Consider the following 19,435-nt stretch of genomic DNA (forward strand, 5'->3'; position numbering starts at 1 on the left):
AGGCCTATAGAAGCAGATGACTGTCAAGCTCTATCATGACAAAAAAACATTGTAACTGTATCTTGAATTACACAGTGAGAACTTAAATTTGAGTCTGTTCCTCGCACAAAACTACTGTATAATTTCAGAAGACTTGAAATATAGTGCACAAATCAATTTTAGAATACATTTGTTGTAGTTAAAATTCCTCATTCACTTTCACTATATGGAAAATGGCCAGGATATTATTTAAAAATTGTGTTTTTATGTACCACAGAAGAAAAACACTCAAACATGTAATGAATGGACTGGGATGGATGACAATAATATATATATATATATATATTCACACATACAACACACACACACACACACACACACACACAGCCTCCTGCATGCAGATTAGCTAAATGTTTATGAATGAATCTGCTGGAAAGCTTTCTATCTAAAGAAATCATGTAGCTTTAAAACAACATTGTTGTTCATGCCCCTCGTCCATTCCATTTTTTTCATCTCTTCACGTTTATTTCTGTTACATATGACCGAGTTATCTGCCTTATTAAATCTTAAGAAATCGACTCTGTCTTTGTGACAAAAAAATTCCTGACGGAATGACGACCTAATCCAGTTTAGTAGATCACTGACGTGAAAGTGACTTTGAAAGTAACTATTTATGTACTAATTTCGGGCAGTAGTGTCGCTAGGGTTGCTAATTTGTACAGTGTAGCTGTAATTTCATTCACAAATTCCACAACGTTACATTTTCAATGAAAATATCATTTACCATGTTGCTTATCTGCTTGCTAATCATTTTAAATTAGGTATTTCAGTGACACGGTTTGAATCTGTTCGAGGTTCTGTTCTGAATCAAATGATGTTTGCAGCAGTTTTTTTTCACTCAGGGAAATAACGCATTTTACATTTACCTATAACATTTACCTTCTATATTTACGATAGATATTTACCTACAACCCAGTAAAATAAAAATGATCATATGCAGCCAATAAAAACGGTATTTATTACGCTCGACACCTGCACGTGCAAACTTGACAATGAATGTAGCTTGCCTCATGTAAAACATTCTTCAGTACACGTAAACACACTCATTCTTTCATTTATTTATCTGTTATTTTACAGGTGGTATAGCAAGGCGTTTTTGAAGTCTAATAATATTCTACGTGAATATGGCCATAGTGTGTCACGCAGAGGTGGGTAGAAACGAGTTACATTTACTTCGTTACATTTACTTGAGTAATTTTTGGGGGTAACTACTTTTTGGAGTATATTTAAAGATGGGTACTTTTACTCTTACTTGAGTAAATTTTTTGGGAAAAAATCTGTAGGCTACTTTTACTTCGTTACTGTGGGCGACGCTCCTCTCGTTACTTTATCTTAATGCAATAAATGTTATAAATGCTTCAGTTTATTCCAAACGCGACGTCTACTTTTCTCTGGACAATGAGCGATGCTCATTCGAGAATGATTCATTCTTTTGAGTCAATTCTGTTCAAAGGCTTGATCAAACCAATTGGCAAACGAGTGAATTGGTTCATGAATCAGTTTGAATGATTCGCTCAGTTCCCTGCCGCACGCGCTGAGCGTCTGAAGCGGTTCACTCAGAGTTGTAACGTTTAACATTAGCAGCGTTGAAAACGTGGCTATGGAACTGCATTGAATAGAATGCAAATCTGCAAAGGCTATTATTTTCGATGGAGATCCTTACTAGATGAACACCGCGTGTGCTGTCTACTGTTTAACAGGTAATAATTTGGGCTACATTCGATTACAGTAGGCTACACGATACCACTGTGACATTAGTTTGTTGTAGCCTACATGTGTGGCTTATAACAGAGGGGAGTCAAGTTGAATGCAGCTTCCAAAAGACAAAAAATAGCCGATTAAGATTTTATTAATTTTAATACAATCACACCGGTGCGAGTACCGTTCAGCAAGTCATATCATCATCTGCTAAATTCAGATCTGTGATCGCTTGCTGGCGCTGAGCCAGAGATAGATGCGTTTATACAGCGCTGCGCATTATAACCAATCACACACGATTCTGCTGAGCTTTTGAATGCAATGGCCAATCAGAGGTGTTCAGATGAGTCCTCGCTAAAATGCCGGTGCTTCCTTCACTCGCTCGCTGACTGGAGACCTCTTTCTGGCGAATTCTCTCGCAGGAACAACAAAGTGCAGATGTGTGTACGAATCTTTAATTAAGATATTGATTTCACAGTGTTAACAGTTTCAGTGATTTTAATGGGAGTTTCTGACAGTACTCTAGACTGTCAGTGAAAATGATCTTTAATAATGTAAATGTTATTTGCTCTATTTCTGAACAATGAAAGATTAGTAGCAATTTTTATATCACACTAACTTTCAATGTTAAATTCACATTTAATATAAAGTCAGTCGTATTAAAAATATGTTATGGCATGACACCTATATCTGTTACTTAAGTAAACAGACAGGGTTTATAATAAATTACATAAATTGGAGTAAAGGCTGATGAAATATATACATTTATACACACACACACATACATTACATACATTTTATCTATATATCTAAATAAAAATAGGCTCAGTATATATGACCCAAAGTAACAAGTAACTAACTACTTGAGTAGATGTTTTATCCGATACTCTTTTACTCTTACTCAAGTAACTATTCAAGACTAGTACTTTTACTTTTACTTGAGTAAATATTTCTAGAAGTACTTTTACTTTTACTTGAGTACAGTTTTTGGGTATTCTACCCACCTCTGGTGTCACGTGAAGTAGTTTAGAGATGATGCTGTTTCTATCAGACTAGGATTTTGCAAACCAGTATTTGGTTATTGGAACTAAGCAAATGAACATCATTGTGAATGTCGATGGTCTTGTGTTAATGCGTTTATCTGTGTGACATCAGATGGTTGTAGCTTATTTTTCAGTGCTCTTTAAAGGATTGGAACGGAAATAATTCTGAAATGCATCAAACTTTTTTCCAGTAACCTTTTTACTGCTTGGTTGTCAGGGCCAGTATATGCAAATATGTATTCCTTTCTTTGCTGCCTAGCTTTGTTCGAATGAAAAAATTTTCCTTTCTGTTCACTGTTTATGTGTGTGAGATTTGATTTATCCAACTCCAGCAGATGGCACTGTTAGTTTGTTTTAAATATTGCTTCCAGTTTGTGTGACCTCTCTACAGCAGTGGTTCTCAATTTCAGTCCCGGGGACCCCCTGATCTGCACTTTTGCTTGTCTCCCTTATTTAACACATCTGATTCAGATCCTCAGCTCGTTAGGAGAGAGATCCATGAACTGAACTGAGGGCGTCAGATAAAAGACACATACAAAATGTGCAGAGCAATGGTACCACTGGTCTAGATTAAATTCCAATAAGGTTTGCTAGCAAAATGCCACAAAATTGTAACAAAAATGCACTCACAAAGCCTGCTTTTGTTGTCCTGGTGCGTTTGTGTTATGAACTCTGCCTATTTGTCTTGAAAGACTATTCCCGGGTTTCACAGAAAAGACTTAAGCCTAGTTTTAGACTAAAATGTATGTCTGAGCTGTTTCAACTGAAAGAAACTTCCACTGATTGATTTTAAAATATATCAATGCCTTTTCAAAATGCACACCAGTGATGTTTTTTCCATTCTTCTTCTTTTCTAAGGCACATTTATAAAAATGTCCTAACTATTGCCGAATCCTAGCTTAGTCTAAGCCCTGTCTATGAAACCAGGCATATCAGTTATACAGTTCTTGTGTTACAAGGCAGTAAATATGATTAGAGATTAAATACTGTAATTAATCATTAAAAAAAAAACAAATTAGTTTTGAGGATAAGGTCATGCAGTATTGCTGTTTAAGATAAAAATATAATTAAAAAATAAATACATTTATAGCGCTTTTCACGATACAAATCGTAAGCTTAATTGAATGCAGGAACATTCTGCGCTTCACTTTGCACAGTTGGAGTTTTGAAAAGCATGTCCTTCAGCAGCCACTCCAAATATAAGCACTTTGATATGCAATTCAACTTTATTGTGTGATATTATTATTGAGTTCTTTGTAACTGCATTCTTTATTAAATCAATAGGGCACAGAAAGCAAATGACTCTAGCTCAGGGTTCTTTCTCTCCTCTATCGCTCTACTGTGTTTAAAGTGGTTTTAGTGACTTTCAGTATTTATTTTATCAAGGGCATGGAGAATGCAAAAGCATGAAACATTTTACATAAGCATGCCCAACCTCCTCACAGTTTGTGTCTGGAAAACCAGAAAAAATAAGTATTGAGCTGTTTATTAGTCTCCAAATTATTATGCATACCCCAATAAGTAACACACACACACACACACACACACATATATATATATATATATATATATATATATATTAGGGCTGGACGATTATGGCCTAAAAACAAAACCTCGATTAATTGAACATTTTACCTCGATTACGATTAATGAACGATTATTTTGTTTCTGTTTTGTTTTTTTGCCCTCATAGTTCACTGACAAGGTTTGTACTGTAAATATGATTGACTATCAGCAGTTATTTTATCTATGTTCGTAACATTTCTTACTAAGGTTGGGTATCATTTGAATTTTATCGATTCTGATTCTGCTCATCGATTCCGATTCTTATCGATGCCTAGTTTCAATAAAAATTCCAATATAAATAAAGTCAAATATTTAGATGTCAAACATTTTTACAAAGCATTCTGTTGCAGCTGAATAACATGAGCAAAAATCAGCAGCCTACAAAACATTGCAAGAGGAATTTTGCCTGTGATTAAAAAAATACCATAGCAAAAACAACTAGATTAATATAAATTTCAAATATTAAAGTGTTAAAGACAAGTAAACAGTCAGTAATAAGATAGGAACAAACAAATCAATTAGCAATATCATAAATAAATACAACTAAACAAAATTTCAGGTACAGAAACTGTAATTAAAAGTTTAAAAATACTGCATAGTTTTCTTTTTATAAATAAAATAAAGATTAATCAATCAAGTTAAGTTATTAAATATATTCAGTTAAGATCAGTGAATGATTTTCTTTTGTTCTTTGATTAACATTAATGACAGGCAGCGCGTTTATTAGGCTGTTGTCTCTTAAAGCGAAAATACTGCACGTGTGTTTTCTTTCTCATCTGTTTATGTTCACGTAAGACAAAAACGGCTGCGTTTATGATGATATACTGATGTAGTTTTCTGTATCGTAGTTTCGACTCGGAACAACCTTTTCTACAGTTAAAATACGCAAAACATGGACACAAACCGGGAACCCGCAGCGCGACTGCTGCTCTCTGTGCACGCGCTTGTGCTTCATGTGCGCTGCACTCAAACATGTTATAATAAGTTTTGAGATTCTAAGCTACTTTAGTGATAAATCACAGGACAGCGCTGACAACTAGTTTCCGTGTTCCTCTGTGCAGGCGATCTTCACAGCTCCTGTTTATATGAGTGTTCGTGCCACAATGCAGCTGCGCGAACATGGTAGCTCGATATAATAATACACATCCGATCATCTAATCGCTCACTATGTGCGCCATCACTATGTGTTGAACCACTGACTGGACGGGGCAGAGTCATGTGGCTACACGTACGCGCTAGTATGCTTTTAACGGGGAAGTGTTAACAGGATTACAAAAACCGAAATAACCGACATGGGAAAATTACGTCGGTTAGAGGTTATGAATTTAGGTTTTGATTACTTTTCGATTAATCGTCCAGCCCTAATATATATAAACAATTCAAAGCATGCAATCCTGTATCAGCCTGCGTTATTACGTGGCCAGGTGTGAATGGTTTATTTGTCCAATGACAAGATCAATAGTGATCTGGCTACAAATTGCTGCATGATAGATCTCTAAAGGCTGTTTTACCACAGTTGACACTCAGTAGCATGTGTTAGATTGTGAGATCATTGCATTTATTATGTATTCTATTTCAATACTGTACATTATATATATATATATATATATATATATATATATATATGCATTTCCATTAATTAACCTTTTTATTTATTAATTACTGACTCATTTGGCAACATATCAAACTATTCACTTATCTACAGTAATTTGCTTAGCTAACAGTTTTGCATTATGTTAATGATACAACAACAACAACAAAAAAACATTTCTAAACAAAAAATAATAATTAAAATCAATACCCAACGTCTGCGTATTGATTCGGTATAGTGATAAAATCTCATTGCAGTACTAGACAGTATTGATTTTCCTCCCACTTGTAGTCTTCACAGATCCCAAGAGATACTTTATATTCTCAGCAGGTTTTGCTTGATTTAATTTAATAAAAAAATATAGTCGAATTTAAAGTTGTTTATTGTTGCAGAGCCTATGTATTGCCAAATATTTTTACATAAGCAAATTATTTTACTGACAGCTGCTGTGCATTATGCTTTATTATTTTTCACAGATTTGATTTATTTATTTATTTTTACCATGTGTGTAAAAACTGCTATTTGTGCTGTTAAAAACAAAATGTTTATTGGCATAAAATCACTTGCATCCAGTAATTTGTAAAAAAAGTAGTAGCACAATCTGAAGTATTAGTGGTGAGTGAGCTATAGTCTAAATGGTGATATAAGATACCAAAACTTCATATTTATAGGAGCTGAATTATTTATGTAAATGAGACCTTTTCCATTCATGCATGTGACATCTTGTTTATTTTCCAGAAAGTTTAAAACTGCAACAGGATTTGACTTCAAGTATATCGAGATTGGCCTTTGCCCTCTTCCGGCTGCGGCATCTTTTCTTCATCTGACATTTAAAACCCCCACAGAGAGGAGAGACGGAGGCAAAAGGACAGAACATTCCCAGCGGTCTTCAACATGATAGCTCTTACCTGAACTGTAAGTGCCCTGTTTAGCTCATGATGATTTTTATACATTCAATCGTTTTTTTAAAGGAGATGCATGTACACTATCGTACAAAAGTCTGGGGTCAGTAAGATCTTCTTTAAAGAAATTAATATTTTTATTCAGCAAGAATGCATTGATCAAAAGTGACAAAGACATTTATAATGTTTAAGATTTCCTTTCTTTCTCCTCATCAGAGAATCTTAATATTGTATCACAGCTTCCACAAAAATTAAACTCGTTTCAACATTCATAATAATATGATCAGCAAATCAGCATATTAGAATGATTTATGAAGGATGATGTGACACTGGCTGCTGAAAACTCAGATTTACTTTCACAGGAATAAATAGAATTTTAGATTATATTAAAATGGAAAACAGTTTTTTTTTATTAATATTTATAATATTATTTTACAATATTTACTGTATTTTGAATCAAATGCAGCCTTGGTTAGCATAAGATACATTAAAAAAACCTGACCCCCAAACTATTAAACAGTAGTATACAGTAAACTGTTATCTATATATTAAAGACAGACTATATAGCATAGTCTGCACAAAAACAAAGCTTTTTAAATATCTTGTTTACTGCACAATATATATAGGTGTGTGCTTTGAAATGTCTAAAAGTGGGCAGACATAGATATCTTAGCATATAGTTTACACAATCTTTTCCGACTGGTCTGGTACTTGATGCCTTGAATGCTTTTATTTCAAAAGATCAAAGCTTATTTTATTCTTCATTATCTGTTCCCATTAACCGAAGCAGACAGAAATCAAAGTGTGTCTTGACCACAGTCCTGCTGTCTCATGAACTAAACCTCAGCACGCACTGTTCGGACCCTCTGCCACACCCTGAACGCCCCCCACCCAATGTATCTACTCAGTCAGTCAGACCGCGAGTGTGACTACATTTATCTTTGTTAGTCCACTGCTGCTCCAGAGGGCTAATAAGTCCTTTGTGGGTTAGAGGAACCAGCCAAGGAGAAACAGTGTGTGTGTGTGTGTGTGTGTGTGTGTGTGTGTGCTTGAAGAGAGAGAGACCCTGATGTGTGAGCTTCACTAAAACTACACGAAGCCAATCTTTTCAAAGGAATAGTGCTTTTAACCCTTACTGGGATAATGTCACATGGGACGAGATCCCATAAGGAGAAGTAGAATAACAAAAAAAGCAAAGTGCAGCCTTCTCAACTTGTGGATTGTGTTTATGTGTGAAAAAGAGGAGAGTTGCTGTATCTAGTTTGGAGAAAGTGTGTTAGCTCCCCTGAGAATCCTCTCACTATAGCTTTCTTTTATTTTTTATTTTTTTTTATCCTTTACACTTTCATTCATTTTTTTGCACCAAGAACAAAAGCACAGATTAGAACTACATTTTATGCTTTATAAAGAGAATGTGAGGAATGGCTGCAAAGATAGATATATATAAAGAGGATAGATAATAATAATAATAATAATAATAATAATTATATATATAATTATTATTACAATCTTTTCCGACTGGTCTGGTACTTGATGCCTTGAATTCTTTTATTTCAAAAGATCAAAGCTTATTTTATTCTTCATTATCTGTTCCCATTAACTGAAGCAGATAGAAACCAAAGTGTGTCTATATATGTATATATTGTATGTATATATAGTGTTCCTGTAGCTCAATTGGTAGAGCATTGCACTGTCAAGGTTTGTGGTTCGATTCCATAATTGTGTTTCTATGCAGTTTCTTTGTGTTATTGTAGGTTGTTCTGGGTAATTACTAATTGATGAAGTTTATGTGAGTTATTCTTTCCTGTGTAACAGATATAGTGTTTTGTGAGTGGTTGTGGTGACTGGTGCTAAACCTTTACTTACTGTCGGCTTTCTGATGGTTTTTAAAGCACCAGCATTAATGCATTTTAATATGTGGATTAAGGATGAACAATAGTTATACAGTAGAAGCACCACTTTCTAACCTTCTGCATTATTAATTTTTTCTTTTCATTTCATCAAAGTGATGCTAGTAGCTCTCTACTGGCAATGAAATCATTTAGAGAAAGGACAGGTGTGTGTGTGTGTGTGTGTGTTTGCTTATATCCCAAGTGTTCTCATGGTATTTTATATGATCTCTGTGTTCATTGATGGGTGTGCTCTCTGTCTCTCTCTCCCTCTCTCTCTCTCTCCCTCTCTCTCTCTCTCTCTCTCTCTCTCTCTCTCCTATTGCTGTGTTTGGTTGTATCAGTCAGTTTTGTGAACGTGAGAGTGCGTGTGAGTCTGCAGTGCCTCTTGGTCATTTGAAACGGCAGTCTCTTCCTCCTCTTGGACTGTATGTGTGTGTGAGTGTGTGCATGTGTGTGTCCGTCCCAGCTCTCCGTCCTCAGAGAGGAGGGAGTCTAACAGGCTGTTGGAGATCAAAGAAGAGACATTTCATTTGGATCAAGGACAGAGCTTGAACAGTGCTGTGGGATTTTTGAACAGAAGGAAAGACGCTGAGGAAAGAGTAGGGAGCGTACAGAAACGGGAAACTATCATCCAGTGTCCTGTGAAAGAGTAGACCATACGTTTCTTCAGTGTTGAATGTTGCCTGAACAATTTTTGGAGGTTTTGTAGAGCGCAACGGTTTCCTTTAAGATTTCAGCACACTACTTGAACGCTATTTAAACATTTGGTTGTGGTAAAGACATCATGGCTGTGCAACTGATGCCCGAATCTGCCGTCTGCTTGCTTATGGTGAGTACAAAGCATGCACCCACTTAAAACACCCTCAGGATTGAGTTATATGAACAATCTGTCACATGTGACCTGATGGATTTGACTGCAGCTCAGGTTTTCTTTTTACTTTACACACACGTACACACAAAAGCCGAAGCACATGCACTCTGCAGCACCGCCACCAAACGTTGACTTAATTGCACGCCACGCACATTGCAGGGGAAAAAAATGACAGGTATCCTGACATCAGCATCATCTGTGTGTCATCTGTAATACTACTGCTTCAGTTTTAAGATAATACAAGAGTTCGGCAGATGCACATTTGCAGAGAGTGTGCTTTTCAAACACTTGGGTCTCATTACTGCACAATGGGCTTCTTTTTAATAGTGCTGATTTTTGTTTCGCTGACTGTGTGCACGCTCACGCCATTTGGCTGAATAAGGTGTTTGATCTCTTTTTTCAGTCTGTGAAATCAGGTGGATGATGATTATTGATTGTATGCACCTGTTTCAACACAATTTAGTTGGTGTATTGTGCTTTTGAAATGTGTAGAGAGAGTTTTTGAAGCTGAATGTGGCACAGTGTGGTGTTATCACCTCTGGAAATATCCCTGCCTCACCCCTCTACCCTACCTGTAACAGCTGTCTGTCTCCATGGTGATAGGCCACGGCTCTTTCTGACATGTTGAGAGGAAGTGAGACAGACAAGGAGAGAGAGAGCAAGTCAGAGCAAAGTGCTCTGCAAATAAGCTTTCATCTTCTGTTTCTCATTTTCTTTTTATCCCCTTGTACCACCTTTTCAGAATACCTTGAAATCAAATCCAAATCCGCAATTGCTTTGGAAGATCCATCTGGTGATGCAATGGTATAGGAATTTTGGACGTTACTGATATGACCTGCATAAATAGGTTAAAACTGTACTGTTTTGTTTGTTGTTGTTAAAATGTACAGTAAATAGGAGATAACAGATACAGGTACAAGTGTACTATTTTTGTATACTGGCATAGAAAGAGGTTTCTTTATGAATTGGAAAAATTAAATGATATTTCCATAATTTTAATGAAATGTATTGTATAATTAACTGTGCATGTTAATTTCCTGGATTTTTCATTTACTTTCACGATCATCTGATGCTAACTTAAACTTAAACTTACGATCAACTAATGCTCATTAAACAATAAGAATTAATGTGACAACAAAACTAAGTGTCAAGTTGAGATGTATACATCCACTGAAAGCTGAATAAAATAAGATTTCCATTGATGTATGGTTCATTAGGATCTGACAATATTTGGCTGAGATACAACTATTTGAAAATCTGGAATCTGAGGGTGCAAAAAAATCTGAATTGTCAAAATGAAGTTCTTAGCAATGCATATTACTAATCAAAAGTAGTTTTGGCTATTGCTAAAAATATACCCCAGCGACTTAAGACTGGTTTTGTGGTCTAGGGTCACATATATAAAGTAAATAAGCCAATAAATTCAATAAATATTTACTTTCATACTGTACTATCTATCTATCTATCTATCTATCTATCTATCTATCTATCTATCTATCTATCTATCTATCTATCTATCTGTCTGTCTGTCTGTCTGTCTGTCTGTCTATCTTTCTATCGTTTATCATTCTATCTATCTATCTATCTATCTATCTATCTATCTATCTATCTATCTATCTATCTATCTATCTATCTATCTATCTATCTATCTATCTATCTATCTATCTATCTATCCATCCATCCATCCATCCATCCATCCATCCATCCATCCATCCATCCATCCATCCATCCATCCATCCATCTAATGTATATATTCAGTTCTCCATGTGCTTGTCAAGTTCTCTTTCTCTCTGTTTATTATCATTCAGAAATGTTGCCAAGACAGTCAAATGATTCACACATGCATTCACATATAACTCTCATTCCAAATATAGACAGCTGAACAGTCTGAGTTGAGTATTGAGAACAGTTGAGTATTCCTAAGTGCACTTCATCTTCCCTTGTTTTTAGGCAGAAATGATTGCATTTCCTTTGTATAATGTATTTGTAATGATAAAAGACTTCCTAGTCATCGGGAAGAAGGAGGCGGGAACCGCCGGACAATCAAAGGACATTTTAATAACAAAATAAACACAAAACAGCGCACCAGTCCCTCACGGACGACTGATGCGCACAAAATAAAAATCAACACACAACTAAAATCCCAGGCCTGGTCCTCTCTCGTCCTTCACTGTCGTCGCTCCAGTTTTATATCCTTCCATCTCCTACGTGGGACTCGAGACCGGCGGTGGGCCGCAGGTGCCACTGATTTGCCCAATCACTGCCGGCCTCACTCGTGTTCCCACGTCCCTCTGCCACGCCCCACTCGCCACATACCCCCATCGCCCCTCGCAGGCCGGGGGGTACCCACGAGACTGCGCTCTACTCCCCCCCCCCCCCCCCCCCTCCGGGGGGGACCGCTCGACCGCTCACGGGAACCTGCGGGAACCTGGGGGTAGGACAGACTAGACGAGAGAAAAGGAGATGGAACGAGGAGCGACAGAGACGAGAGAGGGGAGAGAGAAAAAAAAAAAAATTCCGGTTCCCAGACGCACTGCTGCTCGGCCCTCCACCGGCTGGGCGATCTCCTCCGCGGTGCCTGGCGGTGGCACTGGACGGCCCTCGGCGGACGGCACGACACCCCTCCGCCGCCCGGTGGACGGCGACGGCTCCCCCGGTTTTGGGCAGTCGGCAGGAGTCCCCCGTTCCCTGCTCCTCCAGATACCTTCACGGAGGCAGCAGGCTCCGGCCCCCTGGCGAACGGCGCCGACTCCTCCGCTCCCCCACGGAGGCAGCCGCCCCTCCCTATCGTGGGCGGTCGGCAGCGAGCTCGCCCGTCCCCGGCAACTCGCTCCAGTCCACCGCCTCGAGCGTCCATGGCGGCATCCTTCTCGCCGGCTCGATGGCACCGCGGATTCACCACAGCGTTGAGGGATCTTCAGCAGCGCGTCCCTCCTTCTCCCGGGTTTCGGCACCAATGTAATGATAAAAGACTTCCTAGTCATCGGGAAGAAGGAGGCGGGAACCGGCAGACAATCAAAGGACATTTTAATAACAAAATAAACACAAAACAGCGCACCAGCCCCTCACGGACGACTGATGCGCACAAAATAAAAATCAACACACAACTAAAATCCCAGGCCTGGTCCTCTCTCGTCCTTCACTGTCGTCGCTCCAGTTTTATATCCTTCCATCTCCTACGTGGGACTCGAGACCGGCGGTGGGTCGCAGGTGTCACTGATTTGCCCAATCACTGCCGGCCTCACTCGTGTTCCCACGTCCCTCGGCCCCGCCCCACTCGCCACAGTATTCATTAAACAGCCTCAGTGGCTGTATGTTTTTATAACACCAGAGTGCAGATTCAAGTACACACTTTATCATGTTAAATCTGTGGTAACGTGAAATATTAACATGAATTTGGGCTGACTTATGTATATTAATAGTGTATTTGCAGTAAGCATTAATATTTTAGTCAGAATGTTAATTAAGATGCTTGACATTTGTAAGAGGCAACAAACCACAATAAAACACAAGCAGAAATCCATGGGAAACACTGTGGCTGTGTCATTCTCATTCTCTCTCTCTGAGGGGGACATCTGAGGGTAAATGGCTGCCAGCCTGGCTGATGAAGGGCCCTCGTTCCTCTCACTCTCATTAGTCTTCTAATAAAAGCAGTGAGCACTTTATATTTTCATTCATCTCCTGCATTTCTCAGAGACGCTCAGACATGGTTCAATGTCACGGTGACATCACAACACCCAGCGTTTTCCTTTGAAGCACAAAAAGCTAGACGGTAAAATGTGATCAAAGTTATCGGTTGATCTGGGGGGATGCTGAAAATTATGCGTGTGGTATAAGCAGAAAACTGACTCTAATTTTCCACTGTTTACAGTTTGCATGTATCATGGGACTGTAGTATTCATAAATAATAAGAAAAGAAAAAGAAAGTAAAACTGAACATATTTTACTGTTTTCCTCAGTAGATGGTGCACACGATCAGAGTACACTGGATGTTTTTGTTAGTCGTTTATAATTTAAATACATCATGGGACTCTATATATAGCCCTTGTGTTGTGGTGAAAATTCTTTATCTAATTTCCGATCAAACATGAGCGGTCTTTTAAAAACTGCCTTTAAATCTCTTATTATTTCATATCATCATCAAATCTTGATTTGGTCTTTTTGTCATCTTGTTTTTTCTTTCAATAGCACAGTTTTATATTACTTTTTGGAACTGACTGATCTGAGATTACACATCTAAATTTTTGAGTGAAAAAGAAAGTGTTATTTTTGGATAATTTTTATATATTTTTTTCTAAAAACCTGAGATGAAATTATAATCAGTATAATTTTTGTAGGCATATCATCTTTTTTTTGGGGGGGGTGGGGGGGTGGATTTAGTTGTTATACACTGTGAGAAAAGTTCAGTGGGATAACATTAATTAGCATATTTGGGAAATCAGTTGTGCTGCTTTAATACTTTTGAAACCTCATAATTCCTTGAACATAGCTGTAATAGTGTGTTTTTGGAAGACATTAACATCTAAATAGCATCTCTTTGTATTTTACAATTGAATATTAATAATAATAGCACATAGCTCTTCATTTGCATGTGATAATGCAGAATTTATGGATTTATTATGACACCATGTATGATGATTCCCAGTCTGTGACATGCCCTCACACTGCATGTGGTTCCTATCCTGACCCATCTGTTCGACTGCCATGGTTACAATAATGATATACACCTATCAGCTCCTCCTTAGCCATCTTGCCAACTAAATAATTTTATAGAAACTGTTTGTGACTGAAGATGTTTGCTTAATAGGCTCATATCTTCTGCTTTGTCAAAATATTTCATTTAACACTCTTTTATAGTGGCTGCGACAAGTACTCATCTCACACCTTTTTCTGATAAATACTTTACTATAATTCCATATCCTGCTGTCATATCGTGTTATTGGCATTGCAGTGTATTAGCTCAACAATGCAAGTATTTATTCTGGTAAATTCAGGTTCTTAAGGGAACAGTGTGTGCACTGAAGTGACATCTCTTGCTCAAGATCAATAGCCTTATCTGTCTGAGATGCTCTGGGATGTACATTACAGCTCTGCGACCATCAGATTCTCATTACAACTGCAGATAGTGGCTTTTAAATGTGTTTTGGTATTGGCGGTATTTCGGTTTGTGTCATGTGACTAGTGCTCCTGTAGTTTAAACAGTAGCACATGGCTGTAGCAGGTCCAAAGTCATGGGTTTGAGTCTGATGCACGGGTGAGTTTGAACTGATCAAATGTGAAGCTTGAGCTTTGAGTCACTTTTGATGAAAGCGTCTGCCTGTAGCAGAGCGTAAATGTGATTGAATTGTTTAAAGGGGCAGCAAATTAACATAAACGATAAGAGACATTTGTGAGAGCTGGTAAAATAATTGAGTAATTTAATCAGTATTGGTTAAAATATAAATGTCTCAAAACACTTAAAGGTAAAGTTCACCCAAAAATTAAAATGTGCTGAAAATTTGTTTTTTTAAATAAAATAATCAGTAAGTCATTAAGATGTATCAACTTCCAACCATTGCTAAATTTCAGCTAAAATTCAAATCAAATGCAGATCAAGCACCATTTAGAAGTCTGATGCACTTTTGGGTAAAACTAGTGTAGCATTTTTTGCATTGTTATTTTGTTTATGAATTTGTTGTTTATACATGGCATATTTTAATATAGAAATGTTGAAAAATGTTTCATGGTTCTTAGCTCAGTTGCATTGGCTCTGACAGTTGCTACAGAACAATACACAAAGGCTAAGGAGATTAGAGTCAAACGTAGCAGGGAACCTCTCAGAATTAAAAAATATATTTTTCCCATTCCCATTCTTTTGTGTCCTCTAGCCTTTCTCTAGCCTTCTGTCCTTAAAGATCTACTGCATACCACAATGCTGGGTGTATTTCACCCTTTGAAAGGATCTTTTTTTGCATGAAACTAGACAGTTTCTTGGCCCTGAGTAGCATTTTGCATATTTGGCTCAGGCGTTCGGTAGCTAAGGTGATGAGATAAGCAAATCTGCCAATGAAAATATTTCATATGCGTAGTGAAAAGCATACCAGTGTTAAACGATCATTAAAATATTTTTTCTTCGTGATCCTTCAGAAATCATTTTAATATGCTGATTTGCTGCTTTTTTTTAAGTTGTTTTGTCAACCGTGATTTACTATTAAAATAATAAATATAAAGTTTTAATAAATAATTGTATATATTTTTACAGTATTTTGTGTTAAGTGTTATTTTCTCTAGTACCTGTAATAATTTTTTTGGGGGGCAGACACAGTACAGTGTCCCTAGTACATGTTGTGAACTGCGGTGAAAACAGATGCTTTACCTGCTCATGTGTTTGGACACTGAGGGCTTGAGACTCTTCTGATATAAGCAATTATATAGTCCACGGGGAGCTGCTAGGATGAGTGAGCATTTACTTTTTATCTCCTCCTGTGTTTATCATTTCATAACCTCTTTTCTTTCTTGTCTGCTTTAACGTTTCACTGAACCATTTCTACAAAAGCTTCACTTATAAAAGAACCACAGATGCTGGGGAAGTTTGTCAGCTGCACTATAACGTTGCACTTTCTCAAAGAGTGTAAAGGACACCCTTGGTTTGGAGATGTTCTGACTTTAACATTTCATAGGTGTAAAGCTAGTCTCAGACAGCACACCCACAGACTGCCTACAGCCCGTTCACAGAACACAGCAATGCCCAGAGCTCTGATTCTTGACTGGTCGACTATCCAAAGGTTTTGTATCAGGCTACTTGGAAACAAAGTTGTTTTTATGCACTTTGAGGAAGATCTGGTTACTAACCTAGATGCTTAGTAGCAAGGACATTAAATATGCTTGGGCAAAACTGCATATTCTGATTTGTTTGGAGTTATTTATAATGAAATAGTCAGACTTAAACCCAAAGTTCAAATCAAAATTCAAGCAGAATTCAATCAAAAGTCAGTTTACACAAAACTGCGGCGTTGCAGTTTTTTGGTAACTGAGAGCTACATGTTCATGTCATTTGTAAATGCTGCACTGTTCATTTAAATATTTTATAGTCATATCAAATGGGCCAAAAACAGTTGGAATGTGGCCTATGAAAATGCAAGTAGGAAATATATATTATTTAAATCTGTGTTCACTTAATGGTTAACATTACCCAGACAAAAATATTCGTCATTGTAATATTTTATTAAAATGCAATACGTTAACCTCCTCCTGAAATGAATTAGCTTTTTGGCTTACGTCACCAGTCCCTTTTATAATCTCTCCCTTCCAATCATCCATCTCCATTTTTTATTTGTTTACTACTTTTCACAATCCCAAAAGATCAATCCTATTTTAATCAGAAATTCATTTGATTTTGGAACTAAAATGAGTTGAATTGAATTGTGAACATTGTTTCATGTTGACTTAAATATTGTATTTAACATTTTTATGGTAATGCTATTACTTACTATGTGTCTGATGACGTCACCTGTACATTAGGTCTGTTGTACATTACACAGAGTATATTAAATGTAATCTGCCCTTGATTAAAGCAGCACAGAGCACTGCGTCTTCATTTTAGCAGTAGGCAGTCTGTTCACACACTGAGCTAATGGAGAGGAATGGATCATCTCTCTTTCACTCTTACAGAACAGCCCTTGAATCCGCACTAACCTCATTAAACTGCCTGCATACGGGACAAGAATAGAAAAATTAGGTTTGAGATGCACACATGCGATTTCAGAGTCGCACATACACACCAGATGTCTCTGCCACATTCACTTTTAATCACATTAGAGCTTATTACAGTGCTGGCCTTCCGTTGTTTGGCTTTATCGATGATGTCACCCCTCTGTGCATGTGAGTGTGTGTGTGTGTGTGTGTGTGTGTGTGTGTGTGTGTGTGTGTGTGTGTGTGTGTGTGTGTGTGTATGTGTGTTCACACATATCTGATATATTGAGGTCAGTGGAGCACAACACCTCTCCAGCAGGACATCCATCACTGTGTACTTCAAGAGAGGAGAGAGAGAGTGTAGTATGTACAGTCCTGTTGGTCAGAAAGCAGCTGCTTTGTCACTTAACTTATACTATACTGTATATGGTAACATCTAAGTTACTGGTTTTATTCAAGTTGAAAAAAAAGAAATTGTTCACCCTGAGCTGGGCTATACTGTATGATTCATGCTCTGTACTCCACAGACATACAAACAGATAAATGTTAGTATACACTAAAGTATGCTAGAGCCCATTTTCAGCTTTAAAAAATTATCTTCAGAATCAGAATCAGAAAGAGATGTATTGCCAAGTATTCTTGCGCATATAAGGAATTTGTTTTAGTGACACAAGCTTCCAGTACACAGAGACAACAACACACAGCCAAAAAATAAAAAATAAAACAATTTGGCAAATAAATAAGTGTATAAACAATTTAGCTATAAATTATAAAGGAATAGATCCTAAATGATAATGGAATGGAATCTTTTCATTGGTCAAAGCTATTGTATGGCTTTAAAAATCTTGGAATAATATCTTAAAGCCATTAGTGTTAGTGTTAATTAAAACTATTAAAAATAGTTTCCAGTTATTTTTTAAAAAGATCAAATAAAATTACATGTAAATATTAGATGAATATTACCTTGGTAACAAACTGAAATAGTATAAGCTAAAGTTGAAGTACTAGAATTACTAAAACAAAACAAAAAACTAAAGCTATATGTAAATATTAAATGATGCCAATAAGCTAATTTAAATTTAAAATTAATAAACTCTCATTTAAAAGAAATTAAAATAGAAACTGATAGTATGAAACAAAAGCTAATTTAAAATATGTATAAATCCTATAATAAATACTAAAATAACACTGCAAGCTTTTATGCGTGTCTGTTTATGTTCACTTTCATTGCAACTGTGAAAAAAACAGGAAATTCTGCAAAAAAAAAAAAAAGGTTTTCCACAGAAAAAAATAAAGTCACACAGGTTTGGAACAACATGGGAGTAAATAGTGAGTAAATAGAGGCAATTATTTATTTATTTATTTATTTTATTATTATTTTTTTGGGGGGGGGGGGGGGGGTAAACTATCCTTTTAAATATGACTGAATCAACCTGACAACATCAGGTAACACTAGTGACATTACACCTGATTTTTTTTAGAGTAGACTGCATCTCTAAATAATTTTTAATTGTGACAAAATACCCTTATTTTTCAAAGAAAAAAAAAAGATGATAACACTCATAACATTTGAAACATGAAAAATGAAAAGCGTTGAAGTGCAACTAACATGAAACCAATTTTTTAAGGTTCAGATCAAGTGTAAATATATCCTTAAGCCAGCAACTGCAAATGCTTACGGTGTAGTCTAAGAGTCCTGTGGGTGTGTGTGTGTGTGTGTGTGTGTATTACTTGATATTCTGCAGAATGACATCATACGGAAGGTCTAAGTGGAAGGCGAGAGAGAGAGAGGGAGAGGATGATTTATAACAGTTTTGGGAAGTACACCTCCCTTCTTCACACACACAGCTACAAGACTGCTGCGAGACCTCATGCTGCTGTGAACCAAATAAAATTTCCTTCTTATTAAAATGTATAAAGTGTGAATATAATTAATGAATTTGCCCTGTAATCAAACTGCCAGTCTCACTATTCGGTCGTCAGCTCATATCCCATGAACAAATTCAACCAGGATGTGCAGATTCCCAATAAGACAGAGGTCATGATATTGATGCAGGATCACTAGTGGCTGCTGGCGTATGTTGCTCTGTGAGCAGTGATCAATATGAATCTGAGTGTATGAAGCAGCTGAGACTGTGGGTTAAATATCACTGTCTGTAACT

At 37.0% G+C, this 19,435-nt stretch overlaps 1 protein-coding gene across 1 annotated transcript in view; it reads left to right on the forward strand.

Moving 5' to 3' along the window:
• Nucleotides 1-9,088: 9,088 nt before the first annotated feature.
• Nucleotides 9,089-19,435, forward strand: part of LOC132156312 (FERM domain-containing protein 4A-like) — a 151,864-nt gene continuing 141,517 nt past the window's right edge. Inside the window, exon 1 of the mRNA XM_059565270.1 lies at nt 9,089-9,560. Coding sequence (XP_059421253.1) covers nt 9,516-9,560 — 45 coding nt within the window. The 5' untranslated portion in view covers nt 9,089-9,515. The remainder of the gene's footprint in view (nt 9,561-19,435) is intronic.

This window comes from Carassius carassius, chromosome 13 (genome assembly GCF_963082965.1).
Source record: "Carassius carassius chromosome 13, fCarCar2.1, whole genome shotgun sequence".
Taxonomy (NCBI): Eukaryota; Metazoa; Chordata; class Actinopteri; order Cypriniformes; family Cyprinidae; genus Carassius; species Carassius carassius.